Source organism: Mustela lutreola, chromosome 4 (genome assembly GCF_030435805.1).
Source record: "Mustela lutreola isolate mMusLut2 chromosome 4, mMusLut2.pri, whole genome shotgun sequence".
NCBI classification, from domain to species: domain Eukaryota; kingdom Metazoa; phylum Chordata; class Mammalia; order Carnivora; family Mustelidae; genus Mustela; species Mustela lutreola.
In genome coordinates, this window is record NC_081293.1 from 26537264 (window position 1) to 26560332 (window position 23069).

Genomic DNA, 23069 nt, shown 5'->3' on the forward strand with positions numbered 1-23069 from the left:
AATGCTTTTTTAGAAGTATGTACCAAGAACGGTGGGAGAACAGGAGAAGGTGCCATTACATCTCTTGTGGGTGAGTAGGGAAGTCTTAGGAGAGGGGGATGACATTTGGAGTGTATGCGAAAGGGTTTAGGCCAGCAGAGAGGAGAGTGAAAAGCTTGCTAAGCAGAGGTACTGAGTGAGGGGGAAATCTAGCAAGTTCAGGGAAACACAAGTAGTTGCAAGTTATCATATATTCTTCAGAGGGTGGGAGGAAGAAGTGAGTGGAGAGAAGACTGGAAAGAGAAGCAGGGCCATTTGTGAGGAGAGAGATGTGATTGACCTTTACCATGAATATTGATGGAATTTGATTCGATTTGTTTGTTACAATACTCTGGATAAGGGGCGCCTGGGTGGCTCAGTGGATTAGGCCGCTGCCTTCAGCTCGGGTCATGATCTCAGGGTCCTGGGATCGAGCCCCGCATCGGGCTCTCTGCTCAGTGGGGAGCCTGCTTCCTCCTCTCTCTCTCTGCCTGCCTCTCTGCCTACTTGTGATCTCTGCCTGTCAAATAAATAAATAAAATCTTTAAAAAAAAAAATACTCTGGATAAGCAAGGTTAGATTTGAGGAACAGGGACACCAACTTGGAGTTGTTAGGAGTCTGTTAAGAGTCTCCATGACAGGTGGCCAGGGCCAGGCCTAGGGCTAAGCCAGTGTATGGGAGGAAAGCTAGAGTAGTTTGGGCACTGGCTCACCCTAGCCACCAGGTCTAATTTCTTACAGGTCCCATGGAGAGGGAGGGGTGAGGCTCTGGTCTCTGGCTTCCACAGGCTGGAAAAGACTGTGGTGGCTGTAGTCCTGTGGTCCACCATTGGGTGGTGTAGAACTTGCAGTCTTCGGTCAAAAAGGGATTTCCTGGTGAGGGCGGGGAAGTAGGAGGCTGGAACTGGGAATATTGGTAAGCAGTAGGAAGATGAAAAAGGAAGGATTGGACTCCAGGGCCATATAGGCAGGTAGAGGAGCCTTAGGCTTGCTTTACTTTCTTTCCTTTGCCCAGACTGCATTCTGGTCCTGGCTACCTTTAGCTTCACCTTCAAGCTTTCTAGAGGCTTCTGCCAAGTGAATTATCAGAGAGTTCCAAAGGTGACGCCTCCCTATGGAAATGCCTAAGGTCTTCTCCCTCACTTATCCAGTGACATCAGAGAGCTCCAAAGGTGACACCTCCCTGTGGAAATTCTCCTACCCACTGGCCTAGGGTTCTCTCCCTCACCCAGGGACCTCAGGCCCTCCTACTTCCCTCTGTCCAGGGGCCATGGACCTGGGACCTTGTCCACTGCTCAAAACCTTCAGCCCTAGATCTCCCCCTCTTTACCCAGACACCCAAGATCAAAGACCTCATCTCTTAGATCACCTGTTTCCCCAGGTCCCATCGTCCTGTCCAGGATCCTCTCTACCTCTGGCCCTAGAACACTCCCTACCAACCAGTGACCTCAGACTTGGGATCTCCACTCACCTATTCAGAGTCCTTTGAAGATCACAGCTGAGGCATCTCTCTGATGGCCTCACACACTCTACCAGAACCCAGTCCACAATAATATCTGCATCCCTAAGCTGTTCTCCAAAGTCCTGACACATGGTTCAGGATCACTTGTACCTCCTACACTGGGGAGGTGTAGGCATAAGCAAGGACAACAGCAAATAAGTGGCCAGTCTGTAAGAGCAGGAGAAAGTTTCCATCTATGCCCCCTTGCTCCCCTAAGAGGTGCCATGCTGGGTGGTTCCCCACCTGGAGGCCCTACTAGTGGGTGCCCTAAGGAACTTCCTTGAGCCATACAACTCCCCAAAAAAAGCCTGGTCCACTTCTTCTGTTCATGCTCTCAGGAGCCCACTGAGTACAATTCCTTTTCTTCTGAGCTCAGAGACCCAAGCCAAATCTTAGACTGAGAAGAAACAACCACCATTCAGAAGGATTATAAACAAGAAGAGGATCTCTGCTTTTGTCCATTTCCAGTTTCTCTATGAGAAACCAAATGGGTCTAGTCTCAAAACCTAGAAGAGGAGGAAGAGCCCCTCCCAAACCAGGAAGGGGCCGAGGTGGAGGCTGAGGGATGGCTAGGCCCTCCCTAGTTCTGGGCCTCTGTGAGGAGCAGTAGCTTAATGGCCAGTAGTTTGACTGGTGTTGGTAATAACCTGGCTTGAAGGTGAGGACGGAGGCCATCCGTACCATCCCTAGGCTTTAGTAAGGCTGAGGAGCCATCTTGGAACTTGGCCGTGCAGACAAGCCACCTCAGGACCTCCATGAGACTGATGAGTAACACCAGCCCTGGACAAGCCTGAGGGGCTGCCCCCCTTTCCCAGAGAGACTGGGAACCTGTCCCTAGTCCCATAGGAACCTAAGAGCCACCTTAAGCCCAGGACGAGGCTGAGCAAATTCTAAGCTGTAGGTCCCGGCCGAGGATAAAGCTGAATGGTGGTCCTTATGTTGGTCCCAAGCCTTGGACAAGGAATGGCTGGGGGCCCAGGATGATGGTGATTAGCAGCACTGAAGGCCCTACCCTAAGCCCAGAACCAGGCTATGAGGTCACCTGAACAGATGTGGGCAGGGAAGTCCTCTTTAGAGATAATCCTGCAACTAAATCTAGGTAATGGACATCAGTGTTAGAGATACTTTGATTTCTTAGCGAGTCAGCAGAAATGTGGGCCCTCCCAGCAACCCCACTTCAGTGCCTCTCATTCCTAAACCAAAGGGGTCTGCATGTAGCTCTTCTGTCTGTGGCAGCTCCTCCCCTCAACCAGGGCTGCTTCAGGAATCCCAGGGTGGACCGGCATGGGCCCAGAGCCCACCACAATTTCTACCCGCTTTCAGAAGTCTTGTGGGGAAGAATGCGTGCAGCTCTGCAGATCCCTGTCCTCACAACACGTGACACAGCTAGCATTAAACCAGGAAAGAGGAGTGCATTCAAGCCTAAGCAGGTAGCTGCTACTAGGCTGTACAGTGAAGTGGCTCAAATCTTTGAGTTGCTACTTTCTAGCTGCCTGGCCTTGGTCAAGTAATCTTTCTAACCCTTTATTTCTTCACTTGTAAAAATGTGGATACTATTAGCACTTTTCCTCTGGGGTTATCAGAAGCATTAAATGTGGGAATTTTTATTTATTTTTTATTTATTTTTTTTAAAGATTTAATTTATTTATTTGACAGACAGAGATCACAAGTAGGCAGAGAGGCAGGCAGAGAGAGAGGAAGGGAAACAGGCTCTCTGCTGAGCAGAGAGCCCGATGTGGGACTCCATCCCAGAACCCTGGGATCATGACCTGAGCCGAAGGCAGAGGCTTAACCCACTGAGCCACCCAGGCGCCCCAAATGTGGGAATTTTTAAAGACCAGCAGAGTGTCTGGCATATATTAAATACTCATAAATGTTAATTATTTTATTAATAGAAGTGGTCATTTCAGCCAACAAATTCAGATTCAGCTACTCCCTCCATTACCCACAACCCTGAGACCCTCAGCTGTTCAAAACCACACAGCTTGTATGTGTATTTCTGGAGTGCTTTCCAACACTGACAACTAATTCTCTAAAGATATCAACTGGGTGTCCTTTTCTTCTTTTTTTCAAGATTTTACTTATTTGAGAGAGAGAATGAGAGCAAGCATGAGATGGGGGAAGGTCAGAGGGAGCAGCAGACCCCTTGCTGAGCAGGGAGCAGGAATGTGGGACTCTATTCCAGGACTCCAGGATTGTCATATAACCTGAGCTGAAGGCAGTCCCTCGACCAACAGAGCTACCCTGAGCAGGGTCAGTCCTGGTTAGTACTTGGATGGGGGTCTCACATGTCAATTCAATTCTTACATGAACTACCCGGGGTTAGAGCAGGACCCAAAGGTTAAGGTCTCAGTCCCACAAGACTGACCCCACTTCCAATGCGAGTTGCAAGTCACTGTACTTCTGACCCACTGGCTAGAAACTGGGCATTCCCATGCTACAACCTGGTTTGACGATTTGCTAGAATGGCTCACAGAATTTGGGGAGATACTTTAATGACATTTATAAGTTTATTACAAAGGCTACAACTCAGGAATAGCATGATGGAAGTGATCCAGAGGGCAAGGCACAGGTTGGGGGGAGGGGCGTGTGTGCAGCTCCCCTATCTTCTCTGGGGGGTTTCACCCTCCCAGCACCTCCATGTGCTCTCACAGAATTTCCTTATTCAGGAATTTCTATAGAGCTCAAACTCTAGCCCCACTGGCCTCCCAGGATGCTGGGGATAGGGCTGAAACTTCCAACCCTCTCCTCCCTCGGTCTTTCAGGTGATGTGTCCCACCCTTAGGGTGGGTGTCCCCACCTTAAGTTACCTCATTAGCATAAATGCTGATGTGACCTAAAGCAGCTCCTTATGAATAACAAAAGGCACTCCTATCACTCAGGAAATTCCAAGGGTTTTAGGAGCTCTGCACTAGCACAATAACCTGAGGTCAGACCAAATATATATATTAAATCATACATTTATCTCTCATATATATATATATTTTAAGATTGCTCTAGAAGAGAGAAAAGTATTGCACGCGTAGGACCCACCCTGGCTCTGGGCCAGCTCCTAGGCACCTTCCCTGATTGCTGTGTCCTAGAAATGAATTTCAGCCTGTGTCAGTCACACAGAGGCCCTGTCCAGATGGTGCCCAGGCCTCCAAGCCTGAGTGATCTGATGCCTGGAGGGTAGTCATAGGTCCCCGAGGTGGGGTGGGGGGTGGAGTGCCTGGGTCCCATAGGATGTCCTCATACAGGCTTAGAATTGGGCCCGAGGGCCGTCCTTGAGCCCCAGTCTGCTCCAGCAAGGTTTTGAGCAAGCCCACGGTGAGAGGAGGCTCTGTTCCTGGCTCAGGGAATGGGGTAGGGGAGTCCGAATCATCTGGGAGGTGTGTCCGTAGTAGAAGCAGGAGCTCAGCTGGAGCCAAGTCCGGTGGGCATAGGCGGCAAAGGAGAGGGAGGTGAGCATCAAGTCGACGGTGCCGGGCAAATTCGGCCAACAGCATTTTGAAGATCTCACTTCGAAGCAGGGGACTGGAGGGGCCTAGGGTCAGGCCTGCTTCTAGAGCCCGCTCCCATTGCTCCTTTTGGACAAGCTGCCTCACAGCTTGGAGCACAGCTTTGGGCCGCCCACTGCCCAAGAGCAGCTCCAGCTCCAGCGCCTCAGATCTGGTCCCCTCCTCACCTAGGACTGCCAGGGCTCGACGATACAGGGGCAGCCCCGGGCCCCCCGCCCCCCAGCCTGGCCCACCCTGCTGCTGTGCCAGTTCCACAAAGGGTGGCAGCCATCGCGGCTCCAGCCGGCAGAGGCACTGGCACAGAAGTTCAAAGACGGGCAGTATCCCATTGGGGGGTTCCTTTGCAGCTGAAGAACCTCCTAGTACCTTCTTCCACACATCAGGGGGAGCATGGGACCTCAGCCTGCCATTCCCGTCTGGCTGGAGCTGCAGGGCCCTGAGGATGGCACCCCAGGCTGCTGTAGGAAGGGCTTGGAAAACTGTGTTGAGCTGGGCCAGCTGGTCTCCCACCAGTTCCGTCCTCAGCAGGCGTGCCACTTCATGCTCTGCCAGCTCAGTCCAGCCAGCTTCCTCATCATCCCCAGCCACCAGGTGGGCTTTGAGCTGATCTAAGGCCCGGTAATCTCGAAGCTCAGCCCTCAGTGTGGTCAACAGTGTAGATGGGGACACATGTCCCTGGAGAATGGAGGCCAGAGCCTGAGGTGCCCGGAATGTGCTGTTGTGTCTCAGTTCCTCTGGGGTGAGCTGGGTACCCCGCAGGCTCCGTCGCTGGTAGTACTCGCAGGCCTCCTCGAACACCAGGTCCTCAGCTGAAGGCACCTCAAGGCCCTGTGGGGCTTCCCAGCCTACTAGAAACAGACCCAAGGCTGAAAGCAAACGAAGACCCCCTCGGGTCTCCAGCTCTTCCTCATCCTCCATGCCAGGGGCTGGGGGTGCCAGTAAATGTACTCGGTCTGTACTTAGGACCTTCCTCTCCAGCAGCTGCCCGCTGCCCATGTCCAGCAGTTCCAACGTGGAGCCCAGCACACAAGCCAGAGTCCCATGAAATGTTCCCAGTGCTGCAGACCCTGCCAGGCCTGCAGGTGCCTCCTGCAGTGTGCCCACGGCCCGCGTACCACCATGGGATTGCACCAGGCTCACAGTGCCCCTGAAGTCAAGCAATAACAGTCCCTGGGTAGTTGGGGCCCAGGTATGTACAGTCAATGGCTTCATGGGGGACAGCAGCCCAGGAAGGCCTCGGAGCAGTGTCCGGAAGTCCCATGTGTCCCCTCGTCCGGGATTCAGGCTCTGACTGTGGGAGAGGCCAAGACATGGGGCAGCCACCATCACCTTACCCTTGCCTGGGCTCCAGATGAGCAGAATGTGACTCACGCCAGGCCAGGTAGTGGCAGTGGGCACCAGGAAGAGGTCCTTGCGGGAGGCCAGTAGTCCGAAAGAGGGGCAGTGGTGCAGCAGTATGTGTGTGCGGCCCAGGTTGGTGCCGGCCTCCCCGCTGGGCTCCAGAGTTCGGAAGCACACGCAGTGGCTGAAAGCAGCAGGCGGCCCTTGCCAGCCCTCAGCGCCATCCTGCCGCTCCTCGCACCACACCAGGCGGCCTCGGGACGCCGCCACGGCCACCACGCGGGCTCCACCGCCCGGACACAGCTCGGTGCTCCGCAGCAGCCGCCAGCCAGGCCCCACTCCCGCGCCCCACACCTCGGTTAGGCCACTTTCCCACACCAGGACCAGCGCCGGTCGCGCCGGCCACGGCAGGAAGAAGGCATCTAGCGGTGAGGAGTGGCCGGCCGGCCAGGCACGCTCCAGCTCCGCGCCGGGGCCACGCGACGCGACCAGCAGCTGCGGGCTCGGCGCCCCCGGGGGTCGCAGGAGCAGCAGGTGGCGGCCGTCCGGGCTGCAGCGCACTCTTACGGCTGGGTCCCCAGCCAGCAACTCCCGGAGCCGGCCCGCGCCGCTAAAGTGGCTGAGGTCGGAAAGCAGCCGCAGAGTCCCCATACGCTTCATAGTTCGCCCGCGAGGGTGCACGACCGGGCCTGGCCGCCCTATGGGGCGAGGCTCGGCGCTCGGTCGTGGGTTCCCGGCTGCACACAGTGCCGGGCCGAGACTTCCGTCCCCCGTCGATGAGGTGGGCGGACGCGAGGCCCGGGTAGTCGGCTCCGTCTCACCCGGTTCACGCCCCGCCGGCGCGACCCCGCCCGCCAGGGGCGGGGCCACGGTAGCCTCGCGGGGGAGGAGCCTCCCGAGCACCCAAGGGTCTCAGCGCCTCCTTTCTTGCCAGTACTACCCACGCTCCTTGAGTCGCGTTGTAGGCCAACGCCCCAAGCCCGGGTAAGCGCAGTCTTACTCAGGAATCTCTCAGGCTGATCCCTGAACTGAAAGTGTCACACTCCCAAGGCTTTGCTTCTTTCCAAGCCTCTCTTTCACCCCAGCTGGTCATGAAATTTTTCTCAAGCACCTGCTAAGTTCCCGGCTGTGTAGGGAGGCCTGAACAAAACAGAAAACTTCAACCTCACGGAACTATCTAGTGGGTTGACTATTTAATGGAACATAATAGTAACAGTTAATACTTACAGAACCACCCCCCCACCTCCCCACCCCCGCTAACAAGCCCCTGGCACAGATACGAAAACGAAGCACAGAGAGGTTAAGTGAATTGACCAAAATCAAAGGGCTCTTCAGCGGGTAGAGGGAGAGGTGGGATTTCCATCACAAGCAATCTGAGTCCAGAGTCCTTGCACCATACCTCTTTACTATAACAACAATTCATCACCAAAACTAAGAATTTGCTAGAAAACAAAATTAAAACACAGTTTAGCGGCACTAAACAGTCTCTAGCAACACCTCCAAGTTGATATGCGGGAGTCCTTCCGACCCAACTGCCCTCTCAAGTGTATTCCTTCTCCCTCCAAACACAATTCCTCTTGATGAACCCTGCTTCTCCTTCCCCCAACAACTTCAGTGAGAATTTTCATCCATTTCTATTTCATCAGCCTCCTTCTGTCCTCTTGCTTTCAGCATGGAAACATTCTCCAGTCTGTTTGGTCTCGGAAGTCACTTTTTATTTTTTTTAAGATTTTATTTATTTATTTGACAGAGATCGCAAGTAGGCAGAGAGGCAGACAGAGAGAGAGAGGAGGAAGCAGGCTCCCTGCTGAGCAGAGAGCCCTATGCGGAGCTCTATCCCAGGACCCTGAGATCATGACCTGAGCTGAAGGCAGAGGCTTTAACCCACTGAGCCACCCAGGCGCCCCCCTCAAGTATAGTTTTATTTCCTTTTCTCTTTGAGAAGTTTGATGACCTCCTTTTTGAAAGTCCCTCCTGTGATTTCCATAGTATCTTTCTCCTATTGTTTTCCTCTTTTTTTAAGATAGTATTTGGTTCATCAAAAATGTTGGTATTTAAATTCTATCACGTGCCCTTTCCTCTTTCTTTCTTTCTTTTTAAAAAAGGGTTTATTTATTTATTTTAGAGACAGAGAGAGCACGAGGGTGGGGCAGAGGAAGAGGGAGAGAGAATCTCAAACCTACTGAGCCACCCAGGCACCCCTATTTATTTCCTTCCTTCCTTCCCTCCCTCCTTCTTTCCATTTCTTCCTTCCATCCTTCCCTCCTCCCTTTCTTTCTTTCGCCCTCTTTATTTGAACAATTACCCCTAAGCCAATCGCTCAAAAATATTTATCAACCACCTAGGTATCTCGGCTGAGCTCCAAAAAAGGGTACCTACATGTCTACTAAGTATTTCTGGCTGAATGTCTCACAGATATTTCAATCTCAACATGCCCTAACCATCACCTTCCTGCCCAAATTTGCTCCTCCTCCAGCTGTTCTTAGTTGTCATAGGGTTTCTTTCATCTTTGTATCCTCACTTTCAAATTAGAGCTTGGCACAAAGAAAGACTTCAATAGATGTTTGGTGAAGGAATGAGTAAGCCGGAGTGAGCACATGTCTATGTGTGTGATATCCCTTAGAAACCTTTTGGCTAAGAGTTATAGAATAGTTACAGAAATAGCCTATCTTAAGGAAAAGTGAAATTTATTAGAATATAAGGGGCTCACAGAACCTGTTAGAGACAGAAGGGGCAACTTTGGAAAATGAGCAGGAAGCAAGACACTCTTTGAAGACAGGAAACAGGAAGTACAACTGTTTTTCAGCAGGAATCATAACGCCAGGATATACGTGTTATGAATGAATTCTGACTATCCTTTCATCTTTGCATTTTTTTTTTTTTTTTAGGATTTATTTATCCATTTCAGAGAGAGAGAGAGAGAGGGGGAGAGAGAGAGAGAATGAATGAGCAGGAACAGCAGAGGGAGAGGGAAAGAGAATCCCAAGGATACTCCATGATGATCTCGGAGGTTGATGGGGGGCTCGACTCTGGGCTCAGTCCCATGACCATGCAGTTATGACCATGGGATCATGACCTGTGCCAAAACCAAGAGTTGGATGCCCAACTGACCATGCCACCCAGGAGCCCTGATCTTTGCATCAAAGCTCTTGGAGGCTGCACCTAGTGGCCAAGCCCAGGTCACATGAACTCATTAAACTTGGCTCAGGGCCTAGTTTTCACCAACACTACTCAAAGGAAGAGGTCACCAGAATAAGAGAGGAAGGGTTCAAGGCTGGATAACCTAACCAATATGCCATAGGCCTTTTATTATCCCCATTTTTAAGGTAGGAAACTAAGGTTTATTTATTTATTTAAGTTTATTTATTTTTAGTAATCTCTACACCCAATGTGGGGCTTGAACTCATGACCCAAGATCCAGAGTGACATGCTCTTCCAGCTGAGCCAGACAGGCACCCTGAAATTGAGGTTTAAAGAGCTCAGGTAATTGTCTAAAGTCATATAGGAAGTAGGTGGCAGTCAGGATTTCTTCCACAGTGTTCCAGATGTTGTGCTCTTACCTATTCAGTGTATGGCCTTCTAAACTTAACTCTTGTCTGAATTTGTATTTAATTAACTTCCTGGACCTAGGCACGGACAGTGTATTATGCTGCTTCACCCTTATACCCTCTCCTCTAAGACGTGACTCCAACTTCACCTTCCCCCAGGAAGCCTCCGGAGACTGACATGGAATTTTCCTTTCTCTGAACTTCCAGAGCATTTACAGCTTAAGACTTCCTAAGCCTGACCTTGATAACTCATTGTCTGATATTTAAAACAATTAACTGTATATCTATCAATGTATCTATTGTTTTTACTACTCGTGGAACTGGGTATTCAGTAGATGCTTAACAAACATTTGTTAAAAGGAAATCAGGTATGAGGGTGCCTGGGTGGCTCAGTCCGATAAACATCTGCCTTTCGCTTAGGTCATAATCTCAGGGTCTTGGGATGGAGCCCCATGTCAGGCTCCCTGTTTAGCGGGGAGTTTGCTTCTCCCTCTCCCTGTGCCCCTCCTCCTCCTCTCTCTCAAATAAATAAATAAATAAACAAATAAATAAAAGAATCTAGGGGGAAAAAAGGAAATCAGGTATGAAAAGGGGTTTATTCAGGTGGATAGATTTCTAACTGGTGTTCAGGAACTATTGGGGGTTAGTTCAAGATACCTTCCTTTTGCCCCTTCTCACCCTAATATTCTATTAAGGTATACCTTTTTACCACTAATCTCATCTTACATTACTGTGTAAATAGACAAGAAAAAAATTTTTTTTCCCCCCAAATAGAACCTGAGCTTCCAGGTCTTTAAGATCACTTTCCTGGGAAGATTTGTCTTCAAAGTCTCCTTCACCTCTTACTAACTCTGGAGCATTAGGCAAGCTATCTAATTACACCTTTTTCTCACCTGTGAAATATTTACTTCATGAAGTCATAAGGATTGAATGACTTGGGGTGCTTGTCTTGCTCAGTTGGTGGAACATGTGACTCTTGATCTCTAGGTTGTAGGTTCAAGACCCACATTTGGTGTAGCGATTACTTTTTTTTAAGATTTTATTTATTTATTTGTTAGAGAGAGAGGAAATGTGAAGGAACAAGCAGGGGCAGCAACAAGCAGAGGTAGTAGCAGGCTCCCTCCTGAGCAAGGAGGTAGTAGTAGCAGGCTCCCTCCTGAGCAAAGAGCCAGATGCGGGACTCCATCCCAAGACCCTGGGATCCTGACCTAAGCCAAAGACAGACACTTACCCGACTGAGCTACCTAGGCGTCTCTGGTGTAGAGATTACTTAAAAATAAAATCTTAGGGGAAAAAAAAAAGGATTGAATGACTTTATTCATTCATATACACATGCAGGTGTGCGGACCTTGCACGCGCTCACACAAACACGCACACACACACACACTGCCCAGCCGTTTTTTAATCTTCCATTTTGCATAGAGAAAACTAAGACGGGGAAGTTACCTGACCAGTTAACACATGGTACTTTACACATAGTAGGCACACAGTAGGTATTTGTTGAATGGATCTGTTTCCTATTTTTATTTATTTGACAAGTAGGCAGAGAGGCAGGCAGAAAGAGAGAGGAGGAAACAGGCTCCCCACTGAGCAGAGAGCCCGACGCGGGGCTCCATCCCAAGACCCTGGGATCATGACCGGAACGGAAGGCAGAGGCTTCAACCTACTGAGCCACCCCGGTGCCCCTGTTTCCTATTTTTCATTTATAAAGTTGCAGTAAACATCCTGGAACATACACTTTTTTTTTTTTTTTTTTTTTTGGTAAGTGGACTCACCACCAAGCGTGGAGCCCAATGCGGGGCCTGAACTCAGGACACAGAGATCAGACCTGAGGTGAGACCAAGTGTCAAGGTTAACTCTCGGAGCCACCCAGGTGCCCCATGGAACATATACATTTTTATTCCTAGACGTGGAATTGCCCAATTCAGAGTCCGCTGGATTTAAAAGGTGTATATGTATAATTCTCCTATATTTTAAAAAACTGCTATTGCGATTTGCATTCAGGAGACCCTCAAGAGATGCAGCTTTTTCTAATGGTCTTTCTCGCGGTGCATTTCGGGAGTTGTAGTCCTTGTGATGCTTGCTGGGAACCGTGTTCTAAGCCAGCTTCAGGAAACCGGCGCGGACGTACCTATCACCCAGCGGGCTTTAGGACCCGGCGGGGCACCGTGGGACCGGGGAAGGGTCGGCGGAGGTAGGGAGCGCGTCCGTGAGCCCGAGGAGCGGCGGCGTCGGTGGCGTCGGGAGCGAGCGGGCCCGGGAGCGGCGCGGGTGGTGGAGGAGGAGCCCAGGGCTCGGTAAGCGTCGCCGGCCCGGGCGGGTCTCGGAACCTGGCTAACCCCTGCAGCTCCTGCGGTTTAGGCCTTGGCCCCGAGGCGGCTCTAGGGGCGGGGCCTACGCTCGCCTAGGGGACGACGGTGGTGACGGGGGTGGGGGGGCGGTGAGGAAGGGGGAGAGGGAGGGAGGGAGGGAAGGAGGACAGCTGCTGAGGCGGGCTGAGGCTGCGTGCGGCTGGGAGGCTGGGCCCGGGCGGTGAAGCGGAGCAAGGAGCGTTTTGCTCCTCCAGGGGCCGGTCCTTCCGACCTTCCGGTGCCTGTCGCGGCCTTCCTGCTCCCTGCCGGGGCATCCTGAAGGCGGAGATACTGATCTTTGACCCCAGCATGGGGCTGCTCCCGAAGCCTCAAGCAGTCTCCAGAGCTTCTCTCCCCCGGGTTGTCGCCGCTCCTGGGAGGCCTTCTGCCCAGTCCAGCCTGGCCCTGGGGTGAGGGCTTTGGGCAGGACCTCTGAGAAGGGTTAGATGCAGGCTGGGCCGGTCTTTTGAAGTCTTCTTCAGTGGTCCTGGAAGGGCCCTCAGCCGGCCCCTCTTTTAATTCTCTGACCGCTGGGCTTTAGCCCACCCTATACACAGAATCAGTGAAGCGGCTGTGTTTTCTCGGGGTTACTTGGAGCGAGCCTGGGAAACAAACCTGTTCTCAGGCAGGTGTGGGGAAGAAATAAGAGGAGAACAAGCTGGTTCCCTGGGGAAGGAGCGCTATCAGAGGCCGAGGAGTGCTGCCTCTTGGAGACTGGGGGAGTAGGAATTTGGGCCAGACTGGGAAAATGTTATCTGGATCATCATACCCTCTCTAGTTCGTTCTTTGCAGTGGAAGTTTTGAGCTTAGTGAGAACGGTTTCTTTGCTATTGTCAGCTCTCAGTGACTTTGTAAACCAGAACAACTATGGTTTGTGTCCCTGTCCTTAGCCCAAGTTAATTGGGTGTTTCTTAGACTGGACCAGTCTGCACAGTTTTCCTATGTGGAAGCTTTTGGGATAGCAGATCAATCAGTCTTAGAGGAAGGTGGATCCTTCTTGTTACGATTCTAAAGGGGGAATTTCCATTCTTAGTGATTAGGTGAGTCTTTAAGACTTCTTCATTGTATGTTTAGGCATTGTAATTCATTCATTTGTTCAACATTTGTGTGATTAAGAAAAAAAAATACCTTGAAAACTGAAAGCATTTATGAAAGTTGGAATCGCACATAGAGTTAAGTTCAAAAATCCATAAAATTTGGAGAAAATACCCAAATCACAAACAGGTCCAGGATATATGAAGGTACACTGTTTATTCAACACACATTTATTGCATATGTACTATGTAACTGGCACTGGAGTTAGAAATATGAGTATCTTTTCTCAAGGACATCAGAGAAATGTATTCATATGAAAATTGTAGTGCTGTGTGTTACCTATCCTTAAAAAGGAGTATATACAATGTGAAGGGAATATTGCCATATGTGGGAGAGTCAGAGATATTTTTGCAGGGAGGAGATACTTGAGTTGGGTTTTGAAGGATGAGTAGGAGCTTGTACAAATAAGACAAGGCATTCTAGTTGAGCACAGCATGCACAAAGGGATGGTAAAAGTGTGAAGAGAAAAAAATAACATGATGTTTAAGTCTCAAAAATTTGTCCCAAACAGGATGTGTGGTGGGAATATTGCCAGGAGGTAAAACTGAAAAGAGGTTAGGGAGCCATTGGAGTTTTTTATGTTAGGGAGTGACAGAAGTGTGGATTAAAGTAATGAGAAATGAAGCAGTGAGAATAATTAGAGTTGTTGCAGTTGACTGAGAGTCTGAATTAAGAGTGCAGTGGGAATGAAGAGGAGGGGAATGGATTTTAGAAGTCTTTCTGAGATGGATGCAACAATGACTTAGTGATGAGGGAGAGAGAGTAGGCTAAGGTTTCTAATTCTTTTTTTGAAAGATTTTATTTATTTATTTGACAGACAGAGATCACAAGTAGGCAGAGAGGCAGGCAGAGGGAGAGGGAGGGAAGCAGTCATCATGACCTGACTACAAGACACACTGATTATATTAATCCACTGAGCCACCCAGGCACCCCTAAGTTTTCTAATTTGAGAGATTGGGTGAATGGGAATTTCATTGACCAGGATATGGATTAGAAAAATTAGAACAGGGGCACTTTGGTGGCTCAGTGGGTTAAGCCTCTACCTTTGCCTTAGGTCAAGATCTCAGAGTCCTGGGATTGAGCCCCACATCGGGCTCTCTGCTCAGCAGGGAGCCTGCTTCCCCCCTCTCTCTTTGCTTACCTCTCTGCCTACTTGTGATCTCTCTCTCTCTGTCAAATAAATAAATAAAATCTTAAAAAAAAATATATATATATATAAAGAAAAATTAGAGCAGGAGTGTCTCAGTGGCTCAGTGGGTTAAGCCTCTACCTTCGGCTCAGGTAATGATCTCAGGGTCCTGGGATCAAGCCCCGCATCGGGCTCTCTGCTCAGCCGAGAGCCTGCTTCCGCCTCTCTCTCTGCCTCCCTCTCTGCAATCTCTCTTTGTCAAATAAATAAATCTTAGAAAAAAAAATTAGAGCAGATTTTTAAGGGCTTGAGAGACTATGGAAATAGGTATAAGGGAGATAGTCTGCTATGCTGAGATCAAGTTGCTTGTGAGGTGTGCACACGGAGATATTACTAGGCAGCTGGAAGTCAGGAGGCCTGGTGAGCTTAATTTCGTGGGAATAGCTCTAAGTGAAGGCAAATATGAAAAATCCTGGGAAAAATAATGTTTTTTTGTTTTGTTTTGTTTGTTTTTAAGGAAGAATCAGAATATGTACTTCTGAACAATGAGCTTCTCAAGGCAGGGACCATAACTTAGTAATTTTGGGGCCCCTTTTTACCTTGTACTGTGGCTGTGCTATTATAAAGTCTGATAAATGTTAGTTTGTAAGGTTGCAGTTACCTTTTGGGCTTTCTTTAAGAAGATTATGGCAGTCTGTCTTAGAAATTTCATTTTATACTTAGGTGGTATTCATGAGGCTTGTATGGTTCAACAGGAAAGGAAATGAAGAAGCTATGAGTGACATTTTGCTGCTTGAGGAAGTTCAGGGCTTGAACAGGAGATAGACAGTATTAATTTAAAGGAGGCTTCTGCTCATTGAGAAGAGGATCTTACAATGAATTCTCATTTTGGGAGATGTCAGAAAAATGTGATTTTCAATCAAAGTTGCCTGAAATCCTGTCAGTTTGGAGTTGGTTCCTCCTTATGAAGGTGCAAGTGCATTCCATCTTGTATAAAATAATTTGAAAGGGAAGCTGAGGTAGTCATGTTTATTTAAACCTCTTCAGCTGTATTATTAGTTAGTGCAAGTAGGCAGACTCAGTAGATTCTGTTGGGACTGGCTTGAATTCTCTTCTGTGAAGCTACTTCATCTCTAGTAGATGAAGACGATGGCTGATACCCTAGAGTAAGGATTGGCAAATTCCTGGTTTTGTTTGTTTACAGCTTAGTCTTGGGAAAGCCCCTGAATTACTTCCACTTTCAACTATAGGCTAAACACCCCCTTTGAGTTGAGCCCTTTTCAGAGGACATGTAAGATGAGGATGCTGCCCCATAGTGGCTCACGTACCTACTGAATCAGGCTGGTTCTGTCCTAGTAATTAGAAAATAGAAATGGTGCTTGTCAGACAGTGCCCTGAGTTGACTGACTTTTCCTGGATAAAGTGGGAAAGTTGATATTATGGATATCAGTTTGGAATTTCCACAGAATTTTAACTGAATCTGGATTTTAAATATTTTGTAGGTCAACACCTGATTTTTTGCACTAATGGGGTATTCTGATAGGGAAAAGTGCTACCAGAGAGAAAGATTTGTGGCTGTTTTACTTTGGGCAAAGTGAAATCCTCATTGTAAAGTCATGGTAATAATACCTACTTTATCTGTTGTTGTAAAGATTAAATGCAGTATATTTAAAGCATTTAAAGAACAGTGCCAAGTGTATAGTGAATATTCAGTAGTTTTATTTATTATATAGCACCTTGATTGGGAGGCTGTTCTTCGAGGAATGAGTGATAAATTCTATCTCCAGAAATTAAAAAAAGAAAAGTGATAGCACAAGAGGATTGTGGCCTACCCATAAAGGGAATTCAAAGAGGTGGCTTCATGAGTGCAGGCCTCATTCTGTTCGCATTTCAGAGATAGGAGAGACTGGAGTACCTAGCTCTAAAAATCCATTAAAATGGAAAGACGTTGTATGCTTTTTTAGAACCAGTGTGTGGGGTGGAATCTGTGGAACCTGGATCCCTATGAGAGAAGCTTTTGTCAAGGAATCATGTGAAACAGTAGGATGTGAATCCAGCAAGTAACCTGAATCCTTGGGCCTTCAGAAAGGAAGAGGCATATTAGGAACTAGTTTGAGAAGTTAAGGGCTAGGGTTTGGAAGTAGAAACACCCTGCCTTCTCTTAAATGCTTATAGTGCTAGTATTTACTTCCAGGGAGTGTATATGCCTTGCAGAAGAACTTAGGGAGCAGGTAACTTCTGCCTAAGAATTTTACACACACACACACACACACACACACACACGACTTGTAGGAGAGCCAGAGCAGGAGACTATTTCTGGTTTTTTTTTTTTTTTTTAAAGATTTTTATTTATTTATTTGACAGAGAGAAATCACAAGTAGATGGAGAGGCAGGCAGAGAGAGAGAGAGAAGCAGGCTCCCCGCTGAGCAGAGAGCCCGACGCGGGACTCGATCCCAGGACCCCGAGATCATGACCTGAGCCGAAGGCAGTGGCCTAACCCACTGAGCCACCCAGGCGCCCCTATTTCTGGTTTTATAAACATATTGTTTCCTCTTGTGTATTGGGTGAGTAGCCAGTGATCAGACAATGATGATATTTGACTCACCCACAGCTTCTGGGCAGATAGGATTTTCATCTTCTTCACTAAGCATTGTGGATTAATATAGTCAGTGTGTCTTGTAATGATCTTTCACAGATGGACAAACTGAGGCTAAGACCCTAAGGGAAGGGATGCCATTAGTGAATTAATATGGGAAGAATGAACTGGGAGTAGGTGAGTGTTGTTCCAGTGACTTTCTAGAGGTGACAAATTTTATTTATCCTCTCAAAATTGTCTTATGTCTTCTTCTCATGTTCCTTTCAAAGCATTTGGTGAGTTTGGGGCTTTAATGAGTACTTTGCAAACTTTAGTGAGCATCAGAATGACTTGGGGGAAGGGTTTTGCAATCTCAGTGCTGTTGACATATTGGGCCAGATAATTCTTTGATGTGGAAACTGTCCAGTGCATTGTAGAATGTTTAGCAGCATCCTTGACCTCTGTTAGATGCCAGCAGTATTTCCTTTACCAGTTGTGATGGCCAAAAATGTCTCTGGCCACTGATATTCCCTGGATGGCAAAATTGCCACAGTTGAAAACCACTGATCTGGGGTGCTTATTAAAAATCTAGACCTTGGGGCGCCTGGGTGGCTCAATCATTAAGTGTCTACCTTACTGCTCAGATCATGATCCCAGGGTCCTGGGACTGAGCCCTGCATCAGGCTCTCTGCTTGGCAGAAAGCCTGCTTCTTCTTCTCCCATTCCCCCGGCTTGTGTTCCCTCTCTCGTGTGTCTCTCCCTGTCAAAATAAATAAATAAATAAATAAACAATTAATAATAATAATAATAATAATAAATAAATAAAATCTTAAGGGGAAAAAAAAATCTAGACCCTTGGTGTCAACTATCCTCACAAACAACGGCAACAACAACAACAACAAAACAAATGTAGACCCCTAGTCCTTATCTTGAAAAGTCTGTTTCAGTAGTGGGGAAAGGGGGCTTAGGGATCTATCTGTATTTGCAGGCACCTCAGGAGATTCTGCAACAATTGATCACAGCTCTGTGATGGGAAAGCATAATCTGTCCTAAGCTCAGGGCTGTACAGATTTATCCTTGACTTACTCTCCCTTCATCTCTCTGTCTTACTGTATCTTTCCATTCATTATGAAATTCTGGTGGAGAATTACCCTCAGAGCACTGGCTAAGCCCAGTTAAAATATTATCAATTAAATCTTGTAGATTGTGGATATCAGTGTATTTCAGCTGTTTTTTTTTTTTTTTAATTATTGTATTGGATACAACTATCAACTTTCTAGACAGATTCCTCTCCAGTGTTTTCTTCCGAGTTTTCTACCATTCCATTCACTTGTATAGCACTTTACCATTATCAATATTTATATACACATGTGTGTGTCACACATGCATGTGCAACTTTTACTATTTACTGTGGCACCTCTACCCACTGGCAGACTAGTGTGTTGAAACTCAAGATATCTGGACATCCCAGAGTTTGTTCATTAAGGCCAGTGAGTACATACTCTTCGTCCTCACTTACCTGGAACCTGATTGTGGTTTCTCTGCAGAGCTTCTGCCTTGTTTATGTGTAGGTCACACCACTTCTGCCCTCCTCCTCTGCCTTTTGAGAGACAGTATAGTACAGTGGTTAAGAAGAGAGACACTAGGGGCCCCTGGGTAGCTCAGTCAGTTAAGCTTTTGACTCTCTTTTTTTTTTTTTTTTTTTTTTTTTTTTTTTTAAAGATTTTATTTATTCACCTGAAAGGCAGAGATTACAAGTAGGCAGAGAGAGAGAGGAGGAAGCAGGCTCCCCGCCGAGCAGAGAGCCCGATGCGGGGCTCGATCTCAGGACTCTGAGACCATGACCCGAGCCGAAGGCAGAGGCTTTAACCCACTGAGCCACCCAGGCGCCCCTCTTTTTTTTTTTTAAGTTTTTTTTTTTGAACAGAGAGACCGATCACAAGTAGGCAGAGAGGCAGGCAGAGAAAGAGGAGGAAGCAGGCTCCCAGCTGAGCAGAAAGTCCGGTGAGGGGCTCAATCCCAGGACCCTGGGATCATGACCTGAGCCGAAGGCAGAGGCTTAACCCATTGAGCCACCCAGGCGCCCCTCTGCTTCCTTTGTAAAGTTTCTGGATCATAGGTCTGTGAGGATAAAATCAATTAATATATATGAAATGCTTAGAATGGTGCCTGGTGCATAGTAAGTGCTAAGCAAGTGTTCTCTACTTTTAAAAAAGATTTTATTTATTTATTTGAAAGAGGGAGAGAGAGGGAGAGGGCGCATGTGTGCAAGTTGAGGGGGTCCGAGGGAGGAAGATAGGCAGACTCCCCACGCTCAGCGCTGAGCACGAGCCCACCTGGGGCTCAATCCCACATTCCTGGGATCATGAGCTGAGCCTAAATAGAGAGTCACCCACGTGCCCCTAATTGTTGTTTTTGATTGGTGTCCTGAGTGTATAAGTCAGGATTCCTACTAGCCTCTGTTCTAGTATTCTGCATGAGTGCTGTTAATTTTCATGTATGTATGAATGTGCTGGCTTTTAAAAAATTTTTTTATTTTTATTTTTAATTTTTTTTTTTTTTTTTTTTTTTAAAGATTTTATTTATTTATTTGTCAGAGAGAGAGAGAGTGAGAGCGAGCACAGGCAGACAGAGTGGTAGGCAGAGGCAGAGGGAGAAGCAGGCTCCCTGCGGAGCAAGGAGCCCGATGTGGGACTCGATCCCAGGACGCTGGGATCATGACCTGAGCCGAAGGCAGCTGCTTAACCAACTGAGCCACCCAGGCGTCCCTTATTTTTAATTTTTTAAAAAAGATTTTATTTATTTATTTGACAGATCACAAGGAGGCAGAGAGGCAGGTGGGGGGTGGGGAAAGCAGGCTCCCTGCTGAGCAGAGAGCCCGATGCGGGGCTCGATCCCAGGACCCTGGGATCATGACCAGAGCCAAAGGCAGAGGCTTTAACCCACTGAGCCATCCAGGCGCCCCAATTTTTTATTTTTAAAAAATTTTTAATTTTTTAATTAACATATAATGTATTATTAGCCCCAGGGGTACAGGTCTGTGAGTCGCCAGGTTTACACACTTCATAGCACTCACCAACCACCCTCTCCCTACCCCTCTCCCCCGTGGCTTTTTCTTTTAGATTGAGGAATAGCTTATGTAATGTAAAGTGTACAACTTGATGAATTTTTTTTTTTTTTTACTCATTTGTGTGTAGATCTACTGCAATCAATGTACAGGATGTTTTCAGTATCTAAGAAGCCTTCCTGTGTTCCTTCCCACTCATCTCCCCACAGGGTAACCAGTATTCAAACCTCTATCACCATAGATTAATTTTGCTGTCTTTGAACTACATATAATTGGAATCATTTGTTTATACTTTTTTCTTTCAGAGGTTTTTATTCAACATCTATGAAATTTATTAATTTTTTTTAGTAAGTTCTTTTAAATTTCTGGGTAAAAAAGCTCATTCTGGGTAATACTTTATTATATGAATATGTTATCTTCCTACTCTGCTAATGGACATTTGAATTCTCTTTATGTAAGAAAAAAAACTCACACAAACATGAAATGCCCACTTTAAAAAATTTTATGAGGGCGCCTGGGTGGCTCAGTGGGTTAAGCCGCTGCCTTCGGCTCAGGTCATGATCTCAGGGTCCTGGGATGGAGTCCCGCCTCGGGCTCTCTGCTCAGCAGGGAGCCTGCTTCCCTTCCTCTCTCTCTGCCTGCCTCTCTACCTACTTGTGATCTCTCTCTGTCAAATAGATAAATAAAATCTTAAAAAAAATTTTTTATGACATTTCAGAAAAGGAATGTTCATACTGTAGGCACTCTGGCATTTACGTTTCTTGAACATGCCAAGTATGTTCAAATCTTGAAGCCTTTGCATTTGCTATTCCCTCTATCTGAAACACCTTTCCTGAGACTTTCACATGGCTCTTTCCTTTCTTTTATTCTGATCTGCTCACCTATCCCTTATCTTAATGGCCTACTCTAATCTCCTAGTCTATTGTAGTCCCCCTAGATAGTTTGTTTTCAAGGTACTTGTCACTGGCTCAACTTGTTTGTTGTCTTTCCCCCCTCTAGAATGAAAAACTCTGTGAATGCAGAAATCTTATCCGTCTTGTTCATTGCTGTATCCCTAGCCCTTAGCACCGAACAGGTGCTCAGTAAGTACCTAGGGAGTGAATGTATCCCTGATCTATGCATGATTTCTTCTAGGTCATGGGCACACTTGTTTTTACTCATTTTCTTTTTTTTTTCTTTTCTTCTCATTTTTCTTATGTATTAGGTGGAATGTTTTAGGATGTTTATTTCAGCATCTACCTATAGTGTTTTGGAGCCTCCCTGACAGTGAAGAGAGGGTGATAACTTGATAACAGTCCATTATCAGTATGAACCTAGAGCCATTAAATACAGGCCATTAAATTTGGAAGCCTACGGAAAGCTATTCCATGGCTTTTTTATTCCCTGGTTTCTTGAGATATAATTGATAGAACTTCGATATATAAATTCAAGGTATAAAATGTGATGCTCTGATACACATGAAATGATTACCATGATAAGGTTTGTTAACACATTCATCCATCACCTCACGTAAGTGTATTCATGTTGTTCCGAATGGCAGGATTTCCTTCCTTTTTGTGGCTAAATAATATTCCATTGCGTGTGTCTGCCACATTTTCCTTATCCATTCATCCATTGATAGACACTTAGGTCGTTGCCAAATCTTGGCTATTGTGAATAGTGCTGCAGTGAACATCAGGCTGCAGATATGTCTTCAAGACAGTGATTTCATTTCCTTTGGATATATACACAGAGGTGGGACTGCTGGATCATATCATAGTTTTATTTTTAATATTTTGAGGAACCTCTATACCGTTTTCTGTAGTGACTGAACCAATTTACATTCCCAGCAGTGCACAGAGTCTCCCTTTTCTGTATATCCTTACCACTGGTTCCCTGGCAAGTTGAAGCCCAGGGAAGGAAAGAAAACTAAAGTTTGTATATGAGTGTATAAGAATTGGGACTAAAACCCAAGATGTTTTGTTTTTAGATTTATCATTGACATACATCAGTGTATAAGGTATATAGGATGATGGTTTTATTTACATATATTGTGAATTGATTACCTCAGTTTTTTTTTTTTAATATTTTATTTATTTATTGGACAGAGAGAGAGAGATCACAAATAGGCAGAGAGACAGACAGAGAGAGATGAGGAGAAGCAGGCTCCCTGCTGAGCAGAGAGCCCAATGCGGGGCTCGATCCCAGGCCCCTGGGATCATGACCTGAGCCGAAGGCAGAGGCTTAACCCACTGAGCCACCCAGGCGTCCCATCCCTCAGTTGGTTTTGTTAATATCTATCATCTCATATAGATAAAATACCAAGACTTTTGGTAGATTAACTATTAGCTCTAGAAATTAGAGTGAATTTCTATTAAATTAATTTTATTTATTTATTTATTTGAGAGAGAGCACGAGAGGAGAGAGGTCAGTGGGAGAAGCAGACTCCCTGCTGAGCAGGAAGCCCGATGTGGGACTCGATCCCAGGACTCCAGGATCATGACCTGAGCCGAAGGCAGTCGCTTAACCAACTGAGCCACCCAGGCGCCCCTAAATTAATTTTCTGATACTAGAGTTGGCATGTATTGTGTTGTGTTCAAGAAGACAATAAATGAATAGCTAAATATAACTAGCATTTCTTGCATATTAGACATTGGAAGTGTTTGGCTTTAGGTTTTAAAATCTTGGAGCACCTCGGTGGTTCAGTCAGTTAAGCATCCATCTTTGGCTCAGGTCATGGTCCCAGGGCCCCACTGCACACTCCCAGCTCAGCCTGCTTCTCCCTCTCCCTCTGCGTGCTGTCTCCCCACTCCCTACCGTGCTCTCTCTCTCTCTCTTTTTTTTTTTTTAAAGATTTTATTTATTTATTTGTCAGAGAGAGAGTGAATGAGAGTGAGCACAGGCAGACAGAGTGGCAGGCAGAGGCAGAGGGAGAAGCAGGCTCCCTGCGGAGCAAGGAGCCCG

The 23069-nt window shown here is 47.0% G+C and overlaps 2 protein-coding genes across 4 annotated transcripts in view; one reads left to right on the forward strand and one right to left on the reverse strand.

Moving 5' to 3' along the window:
- Positions 1-3378: 3378 nt before the first annotated feature.
- On the reverse strand, positions 3379-7215 carry HPS6 (HPS6 biogenesis of lysosomal organelles complex 2 subunit 3). The gene has a single exon (XM_059169111.1). The coding sequence runs from the start codon at positions 7018-7020 to the stop codon at positions 4612-4614; it is 2409 nt and encodes an 802-aa protein (XP_059025094.1). The 5' UTR covers positions 7021-7215; the 3' UTR covers positions 3379-4611.
- Positions 7216-11998: 4783 nt separating this feature from the next.
- The window catches only part of ARMH3 (armadillo like helical domain containing 3), a 186325-nt gene continuing 175254 nt past the window's right edge, over positions 11999-23069 (forward strand). Inside the window, exon 1 of one of the 3 annotated variants that reach the window (XM_059169113.1) lies at positions 11999-12102. The gene's annotated coding sequence lies outside the window, so the exon portion shown is untranslated. Of the gene's footprint in view, positions 12206-23069 lie in introns of all 3 variants that reach the window. The other 2 variants (XM_059169114.1, XM_059169112.1) reach the window with 2 other exon arrangements.

What these genes read in the sequence shown, in the direction of transcription:
- HPS6 (XM_059169111.1), bottom strand. Translation starts at nt 7,020, where the DNA reads ATGAAGCGTATGGGGACTCTGCGGCTGCTTTCCGACCTCAGCCACTTT.